The 22,411-nt window shown below is 56.8% G+C and overlaps 1 protein-coding gene across 2 annotated transcripts in view; it reads left to right on the forward strand.

Annotated features, from left to right (window-relative positions):
- ADAM12 (ADAM metallopeptidase domain 12) overlaps window positions 1-22,411 on the forward strand; it is a 322,789-nt gene that overhangs the window by 280,442 nt on the left and 19,936 nt on the right. For both annotated transcript variants that reach the window (XM_008274836.4, XM_008274835.4), the window contains exons 15-20: window positions 9,740-9,848; window positions 9,957-10,155; window positions 12,019-12,096; window positions 14,727-14,835; window positions 18,353-18,488; window positions 19,109-19,217. In XM_008274836.4, coding sequence (XP_008273058.2) covers window positions 9,740-9,848; window positions 9,957-10,155; window positions 12,019-12,096; window positions 14,727-14,835; window positions 18,353-18,488; window positions 19,109-19,217 — 740 coding nt within the window. The remainder of the gene's footprint in view (window positions 1-9,739; window positions 9,849-9,956; window positions 10,156-12,018; window positions 12,097-14,726; window positions 14,836-18,352; window positions 18,489-19,108; window positions 19,218-22,411) is intronic.

Consider the following 22,411-nt stretch of genomic DNA (forward strand, 5'->3'; position numbering starts at 1 on the left):
CCAGGATCGTGCCTTTCCAGTTTCCAGCAGCCACTGTGTTCCTTGGCCCCTTCGTCCAGCATTTTCCACCCTCTGTCTCCCTCTGACCCTCTGACCCGCCTCTTCCGTAGGCCTCATGATGTCACAGGGCCTGCCGGATCACCCAGGCCCATGTCCCCATTCTGTCTCTCACGTAATCCCGTCATCATGTAAGGTGCATGGTTCCAGGTTCCAGGCGAGGGTGTGGACCCTCTGGGCTGGGGCTGAAGCTTACTAGCAGGGTGACATCAGCAAACTGCTCGCCACATTAGGCCTCATCTGTCAAATGGGCACAGCGGTCTACCTACCCCGTGGGGCTACTGCCATCCTCTGGCCAATCCTACAGTCTATAGTCTGCAGGATATTCCGTGTGTAGGGCCCTGCAAACTCTGTGCACCCAAACTCTGTGACCACAGGTGCTCACAAACCAGGGACCAAGATGCCCAAATCCTGGGCCTTGTGAAAGGGGCTGTGACAGGACCCCAGGCACCATATGGTGGGCTGGACGGGGCAGAAACCAGGCTTTGTAGATGAGGGCGGATCTGCCCCTCTTGCTGGGGTGAGAGAGGAAGCAGGTGGAGGTAGGGAAGTGGGAGCAGCACACACTGCAGGTGGTTCTGTGTGTGTAGCACTGGTCTAGGACTTGGAGACCAGAACCCTTGTCTGTCCGTGTCCCCGGACCCCCACAACTCCCTGCAGGCCTGCTCTGTGTAAGAGGCTGGCTCACGGGCCCCGGTCCTGCTGGAGTGACACTTCCCACAGCCCCCGTGTGCTCTCACCCAGACCTGGCGCACAGTCGGGATCTGCCTCCATCCTTGCAGCCTCCCGGGACAGGCGCGGTCCGGGGGCAGGGGCGGCTGCTTCCGCCAGGCTCCCCGGCCAGCCAGACGCACTGGGGCGAGAACGCCTTCTAATGCTTTGTGACAGTGGTTGGTTTGAATTAGCGTTTCATGATTCAGGGAAGGAAAACTTGTTGTCAGCATGCGTGTGCAGTATTTCTTCTCCCCGCCCCTCAGGGAGTGCTCTGGGTTGTGGCCACGTTTGCCTCCAGGGAAGTATGGTTACTCAGAGCCCAGGAGTCATCCAGTTCCTGCTCTGCTGGCCCGGGGACCTGGCCGAGCCGTTGAGCCATCTGGAATCCTCCAGTGACACGCAGGATGTCCGTTACTCCGTCTGCAGATCTGGCTGCCCGTCCTGACCGGATGGAGCCCTTCCTTCCGACTAACGATCCCTTTTAGCAATGGGCTTTTCTCGACCCAGCATTGTATTTCAATAAAATAATCCTACTTCCAAATCTGCCTACAAAGAAAAGGATAGAAAATTCAAAACATATGCCTGCGACGCCCCGCTGGCAAGGACACTTGGAGAATACCTTTGGAGTTTTGGGTGCGTTTGTTTGTTTTTCTAGTTGTTCTTGTTGTGGGCAGTGCTCTTGCTGGCTGGCAGTTCAGTTTCTTTCAACGGATCTTTCTGCCTCAAATCTTGTATCTCAAGACCTCGTGTGCTGCTGTCAAACCCATACCTGTTATCTGCAGCTCAGACTGGACAGCTTGAGTGTAGCGTTCTTTGTCCCGGTCGGTCTTCATAGCCACAGAGATTGTCTGCCCGTGTGATGTGACCTTTCTTGCTTGTGCAGTGCCAGCTGCATCTGTCTCGCTAGGCAGCACGTCGGCTTCACCAGGGTGGTTTGTCAGAATCACTCGCGTGGTTACTGAAACCATTACTTGGAGATAACCACGTGTCTAAGGCCATAAACCAGTTGCGTTGGGGAAGCCCTGACGTATATTAGTTTTCTGTCGTGTGTCGCTCACCAGACTCCAGGGTCCTCGGACTTATGCAGTGTGAGCCAGCCACATGTTCTGGGCTGGTAGGTATTCGGTGTTTATCTGCAAGGCTGGTTCCTGTGAGCTTGGCTCGTTGGGATCCACCTGGGGCGGTGCATTCGCGAAACCCCTACAACTCCCGTGGGTGCAGGTGGAAAGGAGAGGCCTGTTGTTTGAGACAGGAAAATGTCCCTTCAGGTGTGCGCATTCGGGTTTCAGTTTCTGATGGAAGCAGACGCTGACTTGGAGGAAAGAGATGGGAGACCTGGACAAGCCCGGGTGCTCGCCGCAATGCCTTTGTCTCAGGGACAGGGGCTGAGAAGTCGGTGACAGAAGGGAGGCGGGGCTGATTTGACTGAACTGGAGAAGTGCATTTGCATAATGCAGTCATTTTAAGTAAAAGATTAGATTGAGTAAATTGTGGGCTTCATTGGAGATGCCATCATGTCTCTTTCAGAAGACATAATGACACTGGGGACTTCCACACTATGAGCACAACAGTCAGTTATACCATCTGAAGATAAAGCTGGTGGTTAAACTCCGTCACTTCCTATAATTGTGAAATACAGTGGGATGCCAGAATCCCCTCTGAAAGGCGAAATTCTATCTTTGATAGCGGCAGCGCTTCTGAGTGTTCGTTACTGAGAATTCAGACTTTTGACTGCTGTCCTGGGGCAGGGATGAGAGAACCACGGGCGTTCTTCCCGAGAGGGAGTTGTGAAATCTTGAGTCTTGGTGGAGACGGGTCGGGGGCAGCAGCCGAGGGCCCCACTCTGTCCCAGTAACATCAGACAGTTCCACGTTGACTTCGCTGACGTCTGAGCTCAATGCAGATGGCGCTGACGCACTCAAAGCCACGAAACACCACTGCCGACCTGGGACCAGGCAGTCACGTGCCAGAAACTTGTGCCTCTGAATCCATTTTCCCTCAATGATGTTTTCTTCTAAGGCCGGAGCTGTGTCTGCTCCCAAGGTCAATGCCAACCCCCATGTACCTTCCCTGCTTGGAGTCTCCTTGGTCTGACTACAGTTGAGGGAATGACAGTTGATCCCTCTGGGCAGCAAAATGGCACAGAAACGTTCATGTTAAGGAAAAAGTAAAAATCCAGAGAGCAGGGAAGGTGGCCTTGGTCCCGGACGCCTTCCTTGGGGGGCACTGGGGACGCCCTGGGCTTTCCCACCTGGTTTTTCACTCATTCCTCCTCGGACCCCACCTGCTCCGCACACAGGGGTTTGCACAGCCAGGCCGGGTCCTTCACCGTCAGAGACAAAAGCAAGTGTGGTGGGTTCCAGGAGAGGACAGGTGGGGCCTGGCCTCATGGGAAGGGAGCCACGCGGGGAGGCCCTGAGGGACACGGCAGCCCTGGAACCTCGTCCAGTTCAGAGGGAGACACGGACTGACCTGGCTTTGGCCCTGCACCCAGCATTGACCATCACATAGCCTACAGGATGGACTGCTCTGATTGGCTAGGATCGAGCCTGATGTGTGTGTTGCCAGCATCGAGTCGGGAAGTAGCCCCCCTGGACCATATGAAATAATTTCCCATGAGTAAGGGGCATGTGGGAGACACAGTGGACAAAGCACTCAAGCGAGCTCATGTCTCCCACACCACAGTGCGTTCTCACCAACTCTATTGTTGTGCCAGACCAGCAGAGGAAACCCCTCCCCCTGCACAGGCTCTCCTGTAAGGCGAGACCCCGCCCAGGAGGGGTGGAGCCAGAGCAGCACTGAGGGTGCTGGGCACTGCTGGCCCCAGGAAGTGGCCCAGGACTCTGGCACCATCCTGCAACCTGAAATCGGAGGAAGGTGCAGCACAGCCGTGTTGTGAACTGGGCCTCTTCCAACCACTGTGTCCATGTAAGTTGGATTCCTTTTAATCCTCCTCACCTTTTGTATTTGTGCAACTTTTTTGTGATTTTAATTCATTTGAAAGGCAAACAGATTTCCCATCTGCAGTTACACTCCTCGGATGCCCACAACAGCCAGGGTCGGGCTGGGCCAAAGCTGGGAGCCCAGAGCTCAATCCAGGTCTCCTGTGTGGGTGGCAGGGACCCAAGTACTTTAGGCAACACCTGCTGCCCACCGGGGCAGGTACCAGGAAGCTGGATTAGAAGCACGGAGCAGCTGAGACTGGAACCAGGCACTCCCGTATGGGAGGTGGGCACCCCAGGGGCATCTTCCCCCCTGTGTCCCACACCCAGTCCCCTCTCCTTGACCTTTCCGTATCCACGTTTCTCAGGAGAGATTTCGCATCCAGACCTGAAGACTCCAAAGGCAGGAAATTTTAGCCAACAAGCATTGTAGACAGGGCCCTGGCTCCACGCTCTGCCCTCCTCCCCGCTGCCTGCCTCCCCCGACCACCACCAAGTTCAGGCACCCATGGGCTCAGGGTGCTGCTGGAAGTCCCTGAGAGCTTGAGGGTGGAGAAGGCAGACCTCTCCCACCGAGACTGACCACGGGTGCCGTCGGGGGAGCTCTCCCTTCATGGATCACTCGCATGACAGGGTTACGGTGCGATGCTGCTGAGTCCACAGGGAGGACAGGTGTCTGCCCTGTCCCCGGCTTTATGCAGCTCGTGCAGCCAGGACCCGGCCCTGCCCCGCTGTGGCGAGCGTGTCATTGCTGCGCCTCATTAACCGTGGCCGGCCCGGGCCGCGCATCAGCAGTGGAGCGCTCTCATTCTTCCTCCACATTTCCTGCGGTTGCCGGCCCCCCGACAGTCCTCGCTGGTTTTTCTTGGAGAGTCGGGCCCCGGAGACTGCAATCTGTGAGGCCGACAGGTGGACGTCCCACTGACGCTCGTGAACACGACGCATACGCCGCGTGCTGTGAGCAAGGTCAAGGACGAGTCCGGGAGCCACAGCCTCCCTGCCCTGGGCTTCATGGCAGCCTTCCCCACAACCATGGGCTCCTGAGACCCTGCGCCGTGCCAGGGCTCTGCCCCCCACTCACTGGCCCGGCACCTGGGAGCCAGGTGGTATCCGTGTCGCCACTTTGCAGCGGAGCAAGCAGACTTGAGCTCACCTAACGAGGTTCTGTGGTGCCTCAGGCCCACACCCCATCAGCCTGCGCGGTGCTGCGCCCCAAGCCCTCGCTCTTCCAAGCCTGCGCCGTGGCCACCGAGTGTGAAGACCAAATGTGGGGAGGCATCGCCAGAGCCGTTAACGTTCGGTAACCCTTCGTCCCTCACAAACCCACCTGGAAGACACGGCTTCCCCAGGATGACTCCTCGGAGAGAGCAGTGCACTGACGCCTCAGTCTCCCGGCCACCTCTTCCGAATGCCACAGCCCCGTGGGAGAGACACTGTGTGGGTCACGAACGCCTTTGCATCCTGAATTAGGAGGCTTATGGTGGTCCACTGACCTCAAAAAGACAAGTTCACTTGTCATGTGTTTAATTATTACTCCTAGGGATATGACTTCCTGCCTCTATTTTTGGTTCTTCTGGTAAAAGAGCTTTTAAAATATCTCTTTGACAAGCAACAGAATAGGTGATTAGGTTGTAGAAAGCAAAAATACACGCCCACTGAGCAAATAGAAAAACAAAATTCACCTGTCCCTCTGCTGGGAGTGGCTCCTGGTGACAGCATCACAGGCAGGAGCAGGTGCTCACGACAGCGTCCCACGGGACCGTAAGCCAACATCAGGGCAAGGAGAAGTGCAGGGGGCACCCTGCGGGAAGCGAAATCACTTTGAGACAAAAGGGAAACAAAGCGTCTGAGTAAAATTGTTCCAGGATGAGGCAGAGTAAAATGAAAAGGCAACATTTCTTCATTAAAATGTGGATTTTCAGAATTTCTCAGCAGCGTTAGTTGCCAACGTATCCTAAGACTTGACTGCCACTCGTGTTGGTAAAAAGATTCCAAATGGCCCTACATCTCTCCGTGGGACTTGGCCTTTGGGCAATGGCAGCGCCCCTGAAGTGCAGGTGTGGGGCTTCCGTTACCACGACTGCTGTTTGATGGCCCTGAGAGTGCGTACGTCGCTGCATCTTGTGCCCACCTGTTTTTTTGGTTTTTTGGGTTTTTTTAGATTTTATTTACTCATTTGAGAGGTAGAGTTACAGACTGTGATAGGTAGAGACAGAGAGAAAGGTCTTGCATCCGTTGGTTCACTCCCCGGATGGCCGCAACAGCTGGAGCTGCGCCAATCCAAAGCCAGGAGCCAGGAGCCTCTTCCCGGTCTCCCATGCGGGTGCAGGGCCCAAGTACTTGGGCCATCCTCCACTGTATTCCTGGGCCACAGCAGAGAGCTGGCCTGGAAGAGGAGCAGCTGGGACTAGAACCTGGCGCCCATATGAGATGCTGGCGCCGCAGGCGGAGGGTTAACCCACAGCGCCATGGTGCCAGTCCCAACGCCACACTGCGGACTTCTGGGAGCTAAAACTGAGCCTGGCACCGTCTCCCAGGGGCCCGTGTGTTCTGCCTGTGGTTCTCCGGCCGTGACCCGGTGTGTTCTCCGCCAAGGTGCTTCCGTCTCTGCTGGATTTCCTATCACACTTTGAGCCCCTGCGATCGGGGTTTGTGTGTCGGGTTTCCCTTTTGCTCTGCTGCTACCTTTGCAGGATGTCCCATCCCTCTTGTGTCTGATCTCTTGGCGCTTCTTATCTGTGACTGGACACCGCGCACTGGTTCACTTAGGAGGAGCGGAGGGCTCCTTGACTCACTGATCTGGAGGCGAGAGCAGAGAGCAGAGCACCTGTCTGGCGGGGAGGGGGTCCTTCCTGCGTCGTCAGAGCACGGTGGAGGGCAGCATGAGGCGAGGCAGAGCGAGTGAGCCGGCCCGATCTTCCTCGTCGTGGGCCCTGCTCTCACAGCCCCACCTAGTCCCATCTCTTGCCTCTCCTCTCCCCTCCCCTCGGCTCTCCCTAGCCCACCCTCACCCAGTGCTCCCCATTGCCCCTGAACTGTGTGCGAGCTCCAATCTCAGAACCTGCACAGAAATCTCTTTCTAGCTCCCAATAAGGAGAAAACTCCTCACGGGGCAGGTTGACGTTGTGCAGCGGAGTGTTGTGAGTGGCCACAGTTCCCCAGGGGGGAGGACTTTGGGTTGGGGAGGATGACTCCCTACCCAGCAGCAGAGTGGCCCCATGTCCTGGGACTGTGCCCCCCTGGCAGGTGCTGTTCTGCCCGGACCTGCTGTTCTCAAGCAGGGGACGAGGGAGCGAGTCCTTTTCCTGCATCGCTTTATCAGCCCCTCAGTGTGCAGCTGCAGCACCGTGTCCCATGTCCGTGGAACCTGGGGTGGCCTGGGCTGTGGCACTGGGTCTAAGGCCTGGTGTGGAACCCAGACCCTCCACAGGAAGGCTCTGCAGGGCTCCACCTGTGGGGAGCAACTCGGACTGGACTAAGTTACTGGAATTAAGACTTATTCTATGCATCTGCTCTCCCACAATATGGCGCTGGGAGAGGAGAAAACAGCTTCTGCACAGCTGCCTCCAGTTCAGCCAATGAACTGTAGGACTTGCTCCTGATTGGAGGAGAGCAGCGTACTCGGCGTGTGGGCAGCCGAGTTGGGATTGGCAGAGGAGGACTATAAAGGAGGAGAGAGACGGCATGCACCAGGAACATCTAAAGGGAACATCTAAGGGGAACGCCTGTGCAGCCCCCGAGAGAGCCGGCCGGCGGTGTGCCGCTCCTCTGCGGAAGTGGGGAAAGTGGCCAGGGGGAACCGCCCTTCCACGGAGGTGGAAGGGACAGTAGCCAACCCGGGAAGAACCAGCAGCAAACCCGGGGAGGGCCGAGCAGACGAAAGAACAGCGCAGGGTTTAGTGTCGTTCCTCCACGAAGACGGGGAGCGACATCCACCCTCCAGCCCTGCCCTTGATAGCGACGCCAACTGAAGCAACACACGTATCCTCCTAAGTCCCGGTTTTCTTGTCCGTAGAACAGATAATGAGACCTACCCTGTAGCACCACTGATAGGATCCAGTGGTGGGATTCAGCCCTGACCTCTCTAAGATTTTCTCCCTGGTCAGCATTCGTAAAACACGCCCCTTACTCCGTTTCTCCCTTTGTGCACTTCCCAACATTGGGCTTCAGAAAAACATTCATTTGTTTTCCATTTCTTGCAATTTTCAAACCATCAGGGGTTCTGTCCAACTTGGACACCGCTGTACTACCCCCAGCTGAACAATAGGGATGAATAAACACACATGTGTGACTGAGGGCCACAACATGACAGATGGTCGGAGAGACGGACGGAAAGACCAGGGTGGGTGACCGGAAGGAGACAGAGCTAGCCAGGCAAGCGATAAATACCCAGAGTCCATGAAGACACACAACTGTTGCAGTGTTAGATGCCAGGTTCCCCTAACTGCTTTGATCAGCTGGAGCCACGAACCTTGGTTATAAGGACCCAAGCAGGAGTGACTTAAGGACAACGTGCAGGTTCCGTGTGAGGCTCCCTCCCCCATTCCCCACCAGCACCCGCACCCCCACCCCCATCCCTTACTCTCCAATCAGCGCCACCCCAGGCCAAAGCTGGGGATGTCCGCAGTGCAGCCCCACTGTGAGCAAAGGGATGGCCAACTGATGGAGGAAAAGCGGCGGCTGTGACGAAGAGTCCTTGCCGTCTTCATGACAGAAAACCAGCTCTAGTTTGGGCTACTGCCCCTGTAAAAGCAGTTTGGGGGAGCCTCTCCAAAGTGGTCCTAAAAACAAAAATGAGAGGTGCGGGCCGGGGTGGCTCAGGGCCTTGGTGTGTGGCGGGGCACGGTGCTCGCCTCGTGCAGCGAGGTGCGTGGTGTTGGGTGGAGTTTCTCTCTCTTGGTGGAATGAGATGATCGTGTCTGTGAGTGGCTGATAGGGAGGACTTGGGCACAGGTTAAAGGTGAAGTTAGCAATGAGCGCATTGCTGTTCCCCGGGAGGAGGAGGGCCTTCCCTTCACCTGGTTGGTCCCTTTTCAAAGGCAGACGCAGCTCTCCCAGAGCTGGGCTCAGGAAGGAAGCGATAGGAGAGGCGATGCCCAAACAAGATGCCAAGGTGTGAGGGGAGGGAGGCGGAGACCACAGCATAGGCAGGCGTGGTTCTGAAGGATGTAGTGTGGTTTCCTCACATGCTCCTGGTCTCCAACAGACACCACTACCCTGGGACTCCAGAGCCCTCCGGAGCTGGCACTACAGACCCCAGCTGCATCCCCTTCCCCGCCCCACACTTCCCTCCCTCCCTCCCTCTCTCTTCCTCTCTCTCCTTTCTCCCTCTCCCTCTGTCTCCCTCCCTTCCTCCTCCCCTCTTTCCCTCCCTCCCTCCCTCCCTCCCTCTCTCTCTGTCTGTCTCCCTCCCTCCCTCCCTCTCTCTCCCTCTCCCTCCCTCTCCCTCACTCTCCCTCCCTCTCTCTCTTCTCTCCCTCTCCCTCCCTCTCTCTCTGTCTCCCTCCCTCTCTCCCTCCCTCCCTCTCTCTCCTTTCTCCCTCTCCCTCCCTCCCTCTCTCTCTGTTGGTCTTTCTGTCTCCCTCCCTTCCTCCTCCCCTCTTTCCCTCCCTCCCTCCCTCCCTCTATCTCTCTCCCTCTCCATCCCTCTCCCTCCCTCTCCCCCTCGCTCACTCTCTGTCTCCTCCCCCCACACTCTCTGGAGGCTACCCCAGTTTGCATTTCCTCACGGGGCTGTGTAGGTTGTTAACAGGTGAGCAAGCTCCCTCTTCTTGGCAGCCAGCCAGCCACCTGCTGCCCCAGGCCGGGTCTGGTTCCACAGGAGCCCTGGATAGCAGGCCCAAAGAGCAGGTGCTGCGAGATGTGTGCTTGGCCTTGGGCTGAGCCCAGAGAGGACACTGGCTGTCGATGCTGGAGGCTCCACCGGCCTCAGTGGAGACACCGGGTGTGACTCCTCCGAATCTAAAATCCCGGTGTTCAAAGAAAAGCTCGCAGGAGCTGCAGGTGCCACTTTGCTTCTGTTCCAGGTGCCAAGCCCGCCCCCGGGATCTGCTTCGAGAGGGTCAACTCTGCCGGGGACCCCTACGGCAACTGCGGCAAAGACTCCGAGAGCTCCTTCGCCAAGTGCGAGCCGAGGTAGGCGATCTGCACGGCCTGACGGCGGCGTGGCTGTGCCCTTCCCACGTGGCCTGGGCTCGGCCCCCACCTGTTCTGCTTGGGAATTGTTGGTTCTCATCCTTCCAGAGATGCTAAGTGCGGAAAAATCCAGTGCCAAGGAGGTGCCAGTCGGCCGGTCATCGGGACCAATGCAGTTTCCATAGAAACAAATATCCCACTGCAAGAAGGTGGCCGGATTCTCTGCCGCGGGACCCACGTGTACCTGGGCGATGACATGCCGGACCCGGGGCTGGTGCTTGCCGGCACCAAGTGCGCAGATGGAAAAGTAAGAGGCCAACACTCACTGGTGCCACCATCAACACTGGGCTACGGGGCTGGGTCGCTTCCTCGACCCACTCCTCAGAGCTTGTCTCTGGATCCAGTCCTTTGCGACTTGGAAGGTTAAGTCCATACATCTCAGGGACGAGGCTGGCCCCGAGATGCAGGTGTGGGGAATCAGGCTTGCCTTCCCGGCCCTGTAGTGTTCCTGAGTCCTTCCCGCGTCTGAGGTCTCAGAGGTGTCTCTAAGTGCTTTCATAGGACCCTAATTTCAGCACGGTCATGCATTCGCTCAGGACCATGGGGGTCACCGAGAAGACAGGACAGGGCCAGGCCTGTCTCCCCTCCCAGAATCCCAAGGGCAGGGACTCTCCTCCCGCCCACTCCCTGTACCCCAACAGCCTGAGCCACCCATGCCTGTCCCTGGAGGGCGTGGGATAGCACAGGAAACACAGGACAGGCTAGGCGTCCCCTGGACCTCACGGCCTCTCTGCACGTCTTGACGCTAGAATGTCACCTGATTTTTAAATTGGAGTCTGGACACCTGAGCCAGGTGTAGCTGGGGTCTCAGCTGATCTCTGAAGGCTGTCTCCAGCCTCGCTTGGGGTCGAGGAGGAGAACCACACCGCCACGCTGCAATCCTCTCAGGCCCGTGCTGTGTGCCTTGCAACCCTGGGCGACTTCCGTGTCAGCCAGGCTGTGGCCTTTCCCTCGGCCTGGATCCCACCAGCTCCTCAGAGCCGCTGGGACAGGCACTTCTCCCACAGGGCATTCAGGGGCAGGCAGTGACCTCCCCCGTAGGAAAGTCCTACTTGGCAAAAAATGCTTCTGTGTTCAAAATCCGGGCTCTTCGTCCTTTGACTCCACTCGTTTGTGACGTCTGAGAGAAGGGCCTGGTCCCCACCGTCTGGACTGTGTCGTGCAGCTTTGACAGGAGCCCAGGGCGGCCCGGCAGGTGCCCGTCTCTGTGGAGCTGAGGTGGAGACCACAGGGCCGTTGGCTCTCCTCCGCCCAGCGCTTCTGTGGCTGCACTGGGTCCTGCACTGGTGACACTGCCAGTCCCTGTCGTGGGAGAGCTCCCTCGAAAGAGTCTGGGGTCCAGGAGTCGTACGGGCCCCAGGGAGGGGTCTGGCCCGTCTCGTGGAGAGAAGACAGACGCTCCAGAATGTGGACGTCACTGCACGCTCCAAACGAGAGTCGGGAGAAAATCCATCATTTGGGATCGACTACAACCACGTAAAACGCCTGAAAGTGTGAATGTTCACGCTGACGGTGCCCGAGTGCCCTGAGTTTGGAGTCGCAGTGAGGCCCGCGGCGGAGCTGAACAAAACGCGCGATGGCGCTGCTGCTGTGCTGAGCCAGAAAGCCGTCTCCTCCAGCTTCCGTGGCTTGCTCCCGTTTCCCCATGTGTGCGCACATGCGTGTGTTTGCATGTGTGTGTGCACGTGTGTGTGCATACATGTGCGCATTTATGTTATCTGTGTTTTGTGCTCTTTGTTGTGTGTGCTGTGTGTGTTTGTGTGTTTTGTGTCTGTGCTGGCATGTGTGTGTGGTGTGTGCTTGCGTGTGTTTGCATGTTTTGTGTGTATGCTGACATGTGTGTTGTGTGTGCATACATGTGCGTATTTATGTTATCTGTGTGCTTGTATGTGTTTGCGTGTTTGTGTGTATGCTGGCATGTGTGTGTGCATGTGGTGTGTGCTTGCATGTGTTTGCGTGTTTGTGTGTGTGTGTTGTGTGTGTGGTGTGTGCTTGCGTGTGTTTGCGTGTTTTGTGTGTGTGTTGGCATGTGTGTGCGTGTTGTGTGTGTGTGGTGTGTGCTGGCGTGTGCTTTCAGAGGCGCTGAGATGTTTGCTGTGTTCTCTCTCAGATCTGCCTCAATCGGCGGTGTCAGAACGTCAGCGTCTTCGGTGTTCACGAGTGTGCGAGGCGGTGCCACGGCAGAGGGGTAAGTAGCCGGCCGCCTCCGTGTGGGCAGCCAGCTACGCCACAGCTCACGCGTTCAGCAAAGGTTTTTACAACCCACGGCTTTTTAAAACTACAGCGGCCAGTGTCTGCTCGGGATTTTTTCTGAAGACATTCATTTTCTTTGACCTTTACATAGTGTGCGAAATGTCATTTTTATTTCACAAAGAAAATCAGATTGAGCAGTAATTATCTTTTAAATTAACATTCTGTGACTTCTAAAAAGAATTTTGTCATCTTCAAAGTAATTTTAAAATTAGCCCTCCTTCCCGAAGAAGATTGCACACTGGGATTTGGGCAGCACTGTCCCTGCCGCCGCCGCGCGGATGTGTTTCTGAGCTGAACTGTTCCCCAAAGAAATTAAAACAAGGCCGGCGGACTGTCCTCGCCACACGGTCTTGAAATCCCACCCAGCGGGTTCGAAGCAGGCCACTGTTTCAACCCGGAGACTCCTTAGGGGGAAGACAACTTTAATTGTTTAAAGAGTAATTTATTCTTCCTGATGGACTTGACCTTGGTCATCCCTGCCAGGGCTTTGTCCTGAAACCTTTTCTGCAAGGCTCAGGCTCCGGATTCTCTTTCTAAAGCTCGCACGCGCTGGCCCACGTTCCAACATGGCGCCCTACTGTGCCCCCCAGTGGGGTGATGGCCACAAGTGCAGCTGACTCACGACATCACAGCCCTGTTTTTTAAGATTTTTTTATCCACTTGAAAGAGTTACTCAGAGGAAGAGACAGAGAGAGAGGGAGAGAGAGAAAGAGAGATCTTCTGTCTGCTGGTTCACTCCCCAAATGGCTGCAGTGGCCAGAACTGAGCTGATCTGAAGCCACGAGCTTCTTTGAGGTCTCCCACATGGGTGCAGGGGCCCAAGCACTTGGGCCATCCTCTGCTGCCTTCCCAGGAGCGTTTGCAGGGAGCTGGGTCCAAAGTGGAGCAGCCGGGGCTGGAACCTGTGCCCATGTGGGATGCCGGCAGGCTGAAGGTAGCGGCCTTACCCGCTGTGCCACAACAGCAGGTCTCTGTGTCTTCACTGAATCCAGGTTTCTAACAGCCGGGAGAGGCAAACTCGCCCAGCCCTCGGATAGCGCGCTGGCGTTTCACTGACAGACGTCAGGCCCCGAGTCGGGGTGCTGGGCTCCTCACACCCCTCTGCGTGGGGGAGAGGCAAGGCCACACTCCCCAGGCAGGTGGAGCAGCCGGCCGTGCACCTGGTCCGGGTGTCCCAGTAGCACCTGCATTGAGGTTCTGGCTGTGACTTCCCTGCTTACCATGGTTGTAAAAGGCTGGCAAGTGCCCGGTGCAGTGGGAGGCCGTGAGGGCTGGTGCGTGCACCCAGTGGGTGTACATCAATGGCACCATCTCCCAGGAAACAGACTCAGCACAGGCTACGCCACAGGCTAATTAATTTGGCTTCACTTCATCTTCATTGAAAAACCAGGGGTCTTTGAAATGTTCAGGGAGATGCAGGTTATGGACAAAAACAAGGCATGGATTTCAAAATCCTTTTGCACCAAAATAAAATTTTTGCTCCATTTTCCATGAACTTTTGGAAGTACCCGGGATTTTCCAATTAATCCTGACTGTCGGGATTGATCAAAAAATGCCAGCGAGAACAGGGAACTGTCACAGCGGGATGTGGACTCCAAACCTCCGTAATCTGTTCAGGTGGACATGGCACCGATAACTGGATGCAGCGCCACGGCCTCGGGTTGGCTTCGTGTCTGTGGTTCTGCGCTGACTTTCTCGTATAAAAACACCCAGAGGTGCAATTGGCCAGTTGCGTGCAGGGCCCGTGGCTCCCACCGGATTCCCACCCACTCCCTGTGGCCGGACTGCTTTTTAGATGCCTTGCCTTTATGCGTATCACCAAAGGATGCACCCTGGTTGTCATGGAAACAGCATCCTCTGGTCTTCGGGCTCATGTTCCGTTTGTGCCTGTGCTAGTCCAGCAGGTCGGGGAGAGGCCCCGTCAGTAACCCTCGGTCCGTCATCACCCCACTCCTGCTTCCTGGCACCCCTCGCTTGCCAGCCAGAGCCGCCATCTTGTTCCATGAGGGAGCTGGGGACGGCAAGAAGGAAGCAGCTGGTTTTGGACTGCACTGTCCAAGCCTCACTGCCTTTGTGGATGTCAGGAAGTGCAGGTCCAACCTCAGATCTTGCCAGGTTGGCCTCTCTGTGCTGCCCTGCTGAAGGTGGCCAGTGTGGGCCTGGAGGCCATAGGTCCCGCGGTGCCTTGGGGCTCTGACACAAGGCCATCATGGTCAGACAGTGAGGGCTTCCAGGAGGGAAAAAGCAGGCCAGGGGGAAGCCAGGAGAGGGGCAGAGCCAGAAGGGACGGACAGCCCTAGGAATCCTCCTTTGTCCCCTGCAGGGCTGCCGACAGGCGACGGTTGCCACCTCAGCCTTGGGCCCGGTCTCCCCTGGGTGGAGCTGTGTTGGGGCTCATCCTTCTCATGGTGAAATATACTGAGCCTGGATCCGTGCATGCCAGGGGAGGGCTCTGGCCACAGTGCCCTTGCTCGTGCCATGGCACTTGACTGGGGCTCAGAGACTCAGCTCTGCCCTACCCGAGGAAGCCCTAACGCTGCCTCCCCCATCTCTTCACCCCGAAAGGTGTGCAACAACAGGAAGAACTGCCACTGCGAGGCCCATTGGGCGCCTCCCTTCTGTGACAAGTTTGGCTTTGGAGGAAGCACGGACAGTGGCCCCATCCGGCAAGCAGGTCAGTGAGGACCCAGCGTCCCTGGGTGCATGCTGAGCTCCAGGTGGGCGTGGTGGCCGACAGTGTGGGTGCAGGTGCAGCCCCAACAGCAGGAAACCCCGTGGAGGCCCTGCGTGGGGCTGACGGCCTGTGCCCTCTCCCGGTTTCCAAGCCCTCTCCCGTCTTTGCCCAGTCTCTCCCAAGGCTCCTTGCTCTGGGCTTTGGTCCAGTGGCTGCTTGGCCGTTCTCAGCTGGGGCAATTTCTACAGCAAACTGCTGAGGGTAAAAACTGCATCAGCGCAACAGAGGCCTCCGTGTGCTGGGGTCTGGGGTGTGGACTGAACGCCCTTGAACTCGCCCAGAGTGACAGCCCTGCTCAGGAAGGTACCAGCACGGCAGCTGGCTCAGGTGCAGGCGCGGCACTAAGCCACGCAGGTGCCTGTTGTCCCCTGTGCCGTATCTGACACCCAGATCAAACCAGTGCTTTCTTCACATCTAAAGGGTCTGCGGAAGGCCAGCGCCGCGGCTCACTCGGCTAATCCTCCGCCTTGCGGCGCCGGCACACCGGGTTCTAGTCCTGGTCGGGGCGCTGGATTCTGTCCCCGTTGCCCCTCTTCCAGGCCAGCTCTCTGCTGTGGCCAGGGAGTGCAGTGGAGGATGGCCCAAGTGCTTGGGCCCTGCACCCCATGGGAGACCAGGAGAAGCACCTGGCTCCTGCCTTCGGATCAGCGCGGTGCGCTGGCCGCAGCGGCCATTGGAGGGTGAACCAACAGCAAAGGAAGACCTTTCTCTCTCTCTCTCTCACTGTCCACTCTGCCTGTCAAAAAAAAATAATAATAATAAAGGGCCTGCGGCTCAGGAATGTGGAGTAACTCGCCCAAAGCCGCACAGCTAAGACGGAGACAGGGCTCCGGCCTACCCGGGGGAGGCTGTCAACGGGAGCGGTGCTTGCACTCTTGGCTCGCCTCTCCAGGTGTGGGCTCCTAGCACAGTGCGACTGTCTCAGAGCTCCCGCCGGGCAGTTAAGGGGCCAGCCTGAAAAGACATGGCTTGGAAAGTGAGAGAAGCAAGGTAAACAGAGGCAGAGCCGGCCGGGAGTGCAGCTCAGAACCACGGAGGGCCTGGCGTCGCCTCACTCGTCCCCAAGGCCTGCTGTCATTGGCAGACTTGAATCCTGGCTCTGCCATCATCGCCATGACAACAGACACAACACCAGTCTGCGGGGCCAGGCCACACCAGGCACGTCTGTGCAGAGAACCAGGACGGGCCTTGCGTGGCCACGCGGGCGCCTCTCCCTCGCTCCCTGCAGCTCCAGGTTATGGCTCTTCCTGGCCCACGCAGGAAAAGGATGGCCAAGCCTTGCCTTGTTGGTGAGCGTCCATCGCAGTGGTGGGGAAGCAGGGGCTGTGCTTGGTGCAGCTGCCACCCCACACCACTCACACAGGCGACAGGTGTGCACAGGCCTGACCTGTGCCCAGCTGTCCCCACTGCTCTCCAGCCTCGCTGGAGCTCGTCCCCTGGCCTCAGTGACAGCTCAGCCTTGGCCGCCGTGCTCTCGCTGCAACAACCGAATACTGGAATGCGGCGTCCAGCACAGAGCACCCAAAGGTGGCAGGGCCTTGGCTTCCAGCTGCTCATTAACAAGGAGCTCTGGGTCCTGCGGAGACGTGGTAAAGCATGTGCAACCTGGCCACAGGGGCCAGGCGGGGTGGAGGGCCCCCGGGGGACGGTGCACGCCCCATGGGCAGGAGCTGCCACCTATTGGGATCTGCAGGGTGGGCTAAGACGAGGAGTTTGGCCCAGGAGGGGACGTAGAAGGCTGATCCCAGGACGCGGTGCTCAATGCTCCTTCTGATGATGAAAGCCGTGGACCACAGCACCGCCCGAGGCTGGGGCCTGAGCAGCTTGGTGGATGGGCTCCCTTAGCAGAACCAGGCAGCCGTGGAAACAGCCAGCTGAGTGGGGGGAGCAGGGGCAGCAAATGTCTGATTGTGTAAACCGATCAGGGTGAGACTTCCCGGCTGATTTTAGGGAACCAAGACTTTTGCTGCCCACTTTTTAGACAGCTGTGTCGTGAGACAACAGAACTCTAGCCAGAGCCTGGCCCTGTGATAGCTGGCTGGAGTCTGAGTGACGTTTTACCCACGAGTCCAGGAACGCCAGCAGGGAATCCTGGCTGATGTATGTTGATTGTCCTCCTTGGGCTGGGACACATCCCTGGGGGTGTTGGGCAGTGCAGTCCAGAGACTGGGGTGCAGGTCTTGCTCCCCCACAGTGGGGGTTGCTGCACAGCTGAGTCGGGAGGTCAGGGTTGGGGGTTGGAACTGGGTGACTTCCGTCACCCTCACTCAGCCCCAGCAGCCTACAAGGCCATCTGTGCACCCACTACGTGAAGCACACCCTGGTCATGGCTGCAAAGTGAGGTGCTTGGACAGAGATCCAAGTTCAGGTGAAACTGCACGGTCGCCCAGCTGTGCCCCTGGGTGTCTGCCTCTGACACGGCTGTAGCCAGGCCAGGCTGAGGCTCGATGCCCCCTCCCTTCCCACGCCTTGAGAGGTCCCTTAGACGTCCTCGACAAATGGCATCAAATCACCAACATGCTGATTTTTATCGTCGAGACAAACGTCTCCAGAGAGAGGGTTTTGCCTCCAGTGGCTGATTTTTAAGAACCTAACATGACCAAGATGGAGCCAGCACTGTGATGCAGTAGGTTAATCCTCTGCCTGCAGTGCCGGCATCCCATATGGGTATCGGGTTCTGTCCCGGCTGCCCCTCTTCCAGGCCAGCTCTCTGCTGTGGCCAGGGAGTGCAGCGGAGGATGGCCCAAGTGCTTGGGCCCTGCACCCCATGGGAGACCAGGAGGAAGCACCTGGCTCCTGGCTTCAGATGGGTGCAACTCTAGCCATTGTGGCCACTTGAGGAGTGAACCAATGGAGGGAATACCTTTCTCTCTCTCTCTCTCTCTCTCTCTGTCAAATAAATAAAACCTTTAAAAAAAAAAAAAAAAGACCCAAACATGACCAAGAAAATTGAGCATTTTGTTTAAGCCCTGTAGTTTTCTTTTTCTTACTAATTTGAGATGCCCAGAAATAAGTCTCCTCTTAAAAATATACAAAGTGACAAAGCCAAGCCTACCACTGAAGAATGAGAGGCAGGGGCTGGGAGTTGCACAATTGAGATGAGGGCTGCGAAGGTTTTAGCTGGGATTCGCCTTGATTCTGATGAGATGTGCGTTGGCTGCCTGTCCCTTCCTGCCACGGCTGCTGTCACATGTCGGGAGCCTGTGTGGCCCACCCTGGTCCCTCCCACCAGGCTCTTCCTGCGTAGCAAGCCCCAGACTGGTCTGCGTGATGGCAGCATGACCGGAAGCTCGCGCACGACCTTTGAAGTAGACCAGTTTATGAGACCACCATTCAGGGGTGAGCCCCCTCCCTCTCTGCTCCTTCAAAGTTCGCTCCGCCATAAATGTCACAATTTGATCCCCCCATTTCTCATCGTAACGGCCTGCTTCCATGAGTCACATGTGCTCTGTTTCAGATAACCAAGGCTTAACCATAGCAATCCTGGCGACCATCCTGTGCCTTCTCGCCGCTGGGTTTGTGGTTTACCTCAAAAGGAAGACCTTGGTCCGACTGCTGTTCACAAACAAGAAGACCACCTTTGAGAAGCTAAGGTACCTGGGGTCGGGGCATCGTTGCTCCAAGGCGCGGTGGCCGGGGGGCTGTGCCGCCAACCACGTCGCCTCATTCGCCTCGCCAAAGACAGCGCAGGTTTTCTGGACGCTGAGACGCAGGGCTTTTCAGTTTGCTCGGTTTCTTTTTTTAATTTCTGACGGGCCAGTGCCCCTTTGACTTTCCCTTCAAACTATTTGCCGTTCAATACTTAAATAGGGAAGGTGCTGATGTGTTTTCTCCCAGCCTTACGTTAGTAACTGCTGCGAGACCTGGGAGCCCTGCACTGTCCTCTCCAGGGTGTGTCTGTGTGTGTCCGCAGTGTCTGAGCCCCGTGGCTCCACACATGTGACCGCTGACATGTCAGTTTCATAGGCGACATCTCTTGGGAGTCCGTCACAAAGCGGCTGTCCCAGGGGCTGCAGAACTCGCCCGGCAGAATAGCTGGCAGTCGCCACCTACTTCCTAATCTGGGGCGACTGTCGGATCATTCTTCCTTTGCATGTTCACTGCACTGAATTAGAATAAGTCAATTATGTGCGGAGTGTCACCATGACCACAACGCAGGCAGTTCACGAGAAGGGGGAGCGCCCGTGGTCACACGTGTGGGGCTGTGTTGCAGGTGCGTGCGTCCCGCCCGGCCACCCAGCGGCTCCCAGGCTGGCCAGGCTCACCTCGCCCACCTCGGCAAAGGTCTGATGAGCAGGCAGCTGCGTCCCAACACATCAAAGGTAAGTCCTGGACAAACACAGGAACGCAGTGCGTGCGTGAGGTTTTCCGTAAGAGACTGAATAGGGATGGGACCCTAGATGTGCTGCCTGTGAAACACCCATCCAGCACACTCAATGCCACAGGTGCTGGTGACGGTCAGGACCGGCAGGGTGGCCCCACTCCATCCCCTGCGGGACAGGTGTCTGGCATGTTGAGAGCCATCACCCCCCAGGCCCCGGGACCAGCCACATTCCCAGGGGCCCACGGGGTCCGCAGTCTGAGCAAGCCTCGGACGGTAGGGCCCTGCCGAGGTCTCCAAGCCAGCAGCCAGGTTTGGGGGAGTTCCCTCAGCGCACTGTCCCTTACCAAATGTTGCAGACAGGTCCGCCAGTCTCAGCTGAGCCCGTTTCGCTGCAGCTTGAGCTGTGCGGGCCCTGCCCACCCTGGGCGTCCATGTTCTGGACCCTTAACCAATAGCTGCTCAGGCCCCCCGCTTACTGTCTCTTGATTTTTCTGATACCCCGGTGAATTATTGCTTGAATTCACTCTGGTTTGTTTTTTACCCCAAGTTGATTTTTTTTTAATGTAGCTACAAGAAAGGAGGGAGCTTTGGCCCTGGTTGCTGGGGTCATGTCTCTTCTTTTTTAAAAACATTTAATTATTTATTTGAAAATCAGAGTTACACAGAGAGATGAGAGGCAGCGAGAGAGGTCTTCCATCCGATGGTTCACTCCCCAATTGGCCACAATGGCTGGAGCTGAGCCGATCCAAAGCCAGGAGCTTCCTCCAGGTCTCCCACGTGGGTGCAGGGGCCCAGGGACATGGGCCATCTTCCACTGCCTTCCCAGGCGATAGCAAAGAGCTGGATGGGAAGTGGAGCAGCAGGGTCTCGAACCGGTGCCCATATGGGATGCCAGTGCTTCAGGCCAGGGTGTAAACCCGCTGCACCACAGCGCCGGCCCCGGTCCTGTCTCTTCTTCCCCTGGGTCCTCCCCACTGACACTGACCTCAGCACACTTAGCCGGGCTATGCGCTTTCCACACCTCGTCTGGGTGACTCACTCCCGAGACCCGGGTCCGTGCTTCACTCGGGAGTCTCCAGTGTCGGGCACCTATTTGTTCATTATACCAGTTTTTTTTTTTTTTTTTTGACAGGCAGAGTTAGAGAGAGAGAGACAGAGAGAAAGGTATACCTTTTTTTAAAATCTAAATTTAAAAAAAATCAATTCCTCTATTTCATATGTGGGGTCACTCTGCAGATGTCCACGCTGGGAGCTGGAGAGTCAGTCCAGGTCACCCACGTGAGTGGCACGGACTCAATTACCTGAGCTGGCACCTGCTGCCTCCCAGGATGCCGGAATGGGGATCAGAGTTGAGACTTGAACCCCAGGCACTTACGGGCAATCGCAGGCAGCTTCTAAACCTCTGTGTCAAATACCAGCCTCTCCACAGGAATTCCTGACTATGGAACTCAGTGAGAGTCCAGACTATGACCGTGAACGAGATTGACGTTAAATGAGAAAGGACTGCAAAAACATCATCATCACAGATTCCATAGGAAAGAAACTGGTTATTTATTTGCAAGGGAGGGAGGGAGGGAGAAAGGGAGAGAGAGAGGGAGAGAGAGGGAGAGATGGAGAGAGATGGAGAGGGAGGGAGAGAGAGGGAGAGAGAGGGAGAGAGAGGGAGAGAGAGGGAGAGAGAGGGAGAGAGAGAGAGAGGGAGAGAGAGTGAGAAAGGGAGGGAGGGAGGGAGGGAGGGAGAAAGGGAGAGAGAGAGAGAGGGAGAGAGAGGGAGAGAGAGGGAGAGAGAGGGAGAGAGAGATCTCCCACCCACTGGTCTACTCCCAAGTACCCTCAACAGCTGGAGCTGAGCCAGGCCAAATGCTGGAACCAGGAACTCAATCCAGGTCTCCCAGGTGAGCCGGGGACCCAACCACTTGGACTGTCACCCACCGCCTCCCAGGTGCACATTAGCAGAAATCAGGCAGTGGGAATTGACTCAAACCTAGGGATGTGGGATGCTACACCCAGCACCTGCCCCATAACTTTTATCTCCCTTGATTCAAACAGTGCCGATGGGGCCGGCATTGTGAAAAAGTGGGCTAAGCTCCATCTGCAGCCCAGCATCCCATGTGGGCACTGGTTCGAGTCCCGGCTGCTCTGATGCAGCTCCCTGTTAATAGCCTGGGAAGGCAGTGGAGGATGGCCCAGGTGCTTGGGCTCCTGCACTCATGTGGGAGACCTGGAAGAAGCTCCTGGCTCCTGGATTTGGCCTGGCCTCACCCTGGCCACTGCAGCCATTTGGGGAGTGAACCAGTGGATAGAAGATTTCTCTCTCTCCCCGCCTCTCTGTAACTCAAAAAACAGAAAATGTCGAGCAAGAGTAGAGTGTTGGTGTCCACTACCATTCCTGATAGCCTTTACCGCCTTCTAGCCTCAAACGTGGGACTTTAGCAAAATTGGCTTCATTTTTAAGAGGCAAAAGCTGGACATGACCCAAATGCCCATCAACAGGTGAAATAAACAAACTGGCTCATTTACTTAATGGAATGCAACCCTAAGATGGGAAGAACCACTCACAGGTGCATTGTGGGAGAATGGAATGCAACCCTAAGATGGGCGGAACCATTCACAGGTGCATTGTGGGAGAATCTCAGAATATTTACTCCAAGTGAAAGAAGTCAAACGGAAAAGGATGACATCCTCTATGAGCCCACTTATGTAGAAGTCTCAAAACTTAGGCTAATCCTCCGCCTTGTGGTGCCAGTACACCGGGTTCTAGTCCCAGTCGGGGCACCGGATTCTGTCCTCTTCCAGGCCAGCTCTCTGCTGTGGCCAGGGAGTGCAGTGGAGGATGGCCCAAGTGCTTGGGCCCTGCACCCCATGGGAGACCAGGAGAAGCACCTGGCTCCTGGCTTCGGATCAGCGTGGTGCGCAGGCCGCAGCGGCCATTGGGGGGTGAACCAATGGCAAAAAGGAAGACCTTTCTCTCTGTCTGTCTCTCTCACTGTCCACTCTGCCTGTCAAAAAAACAAAAGTCTCAAAACTGCAAGCCCCGTGTGGATGAGGGGCTGGCGGCGTGGGAGGGAAGGCGGAGGCGGAGACGCCGGGCTGGGGCACATGTTCACTGCTGTGCCAGCCGTGACGGTTTCACACGTGTCGCATGGGTCCAGAATCGCCTGATTGTACAGTTGGAAGATGCACACTTAACTC

The sequence above is a fragment of the Oryctolagus cuniculus genome, chromosome 15 (assembly GCF_964237555.1).
Source record: "Oryctolagus cuniculus chromosome 15, mOryCun1.1, whole genome shotgun sequence".
Classification (NCBI taxonomy): Eukaryota; Metazoa; Chordata; class Mammalia; order Lagomorpha; family Leporidae; genus Oryctolagus; species Oryctolagus cuniculus.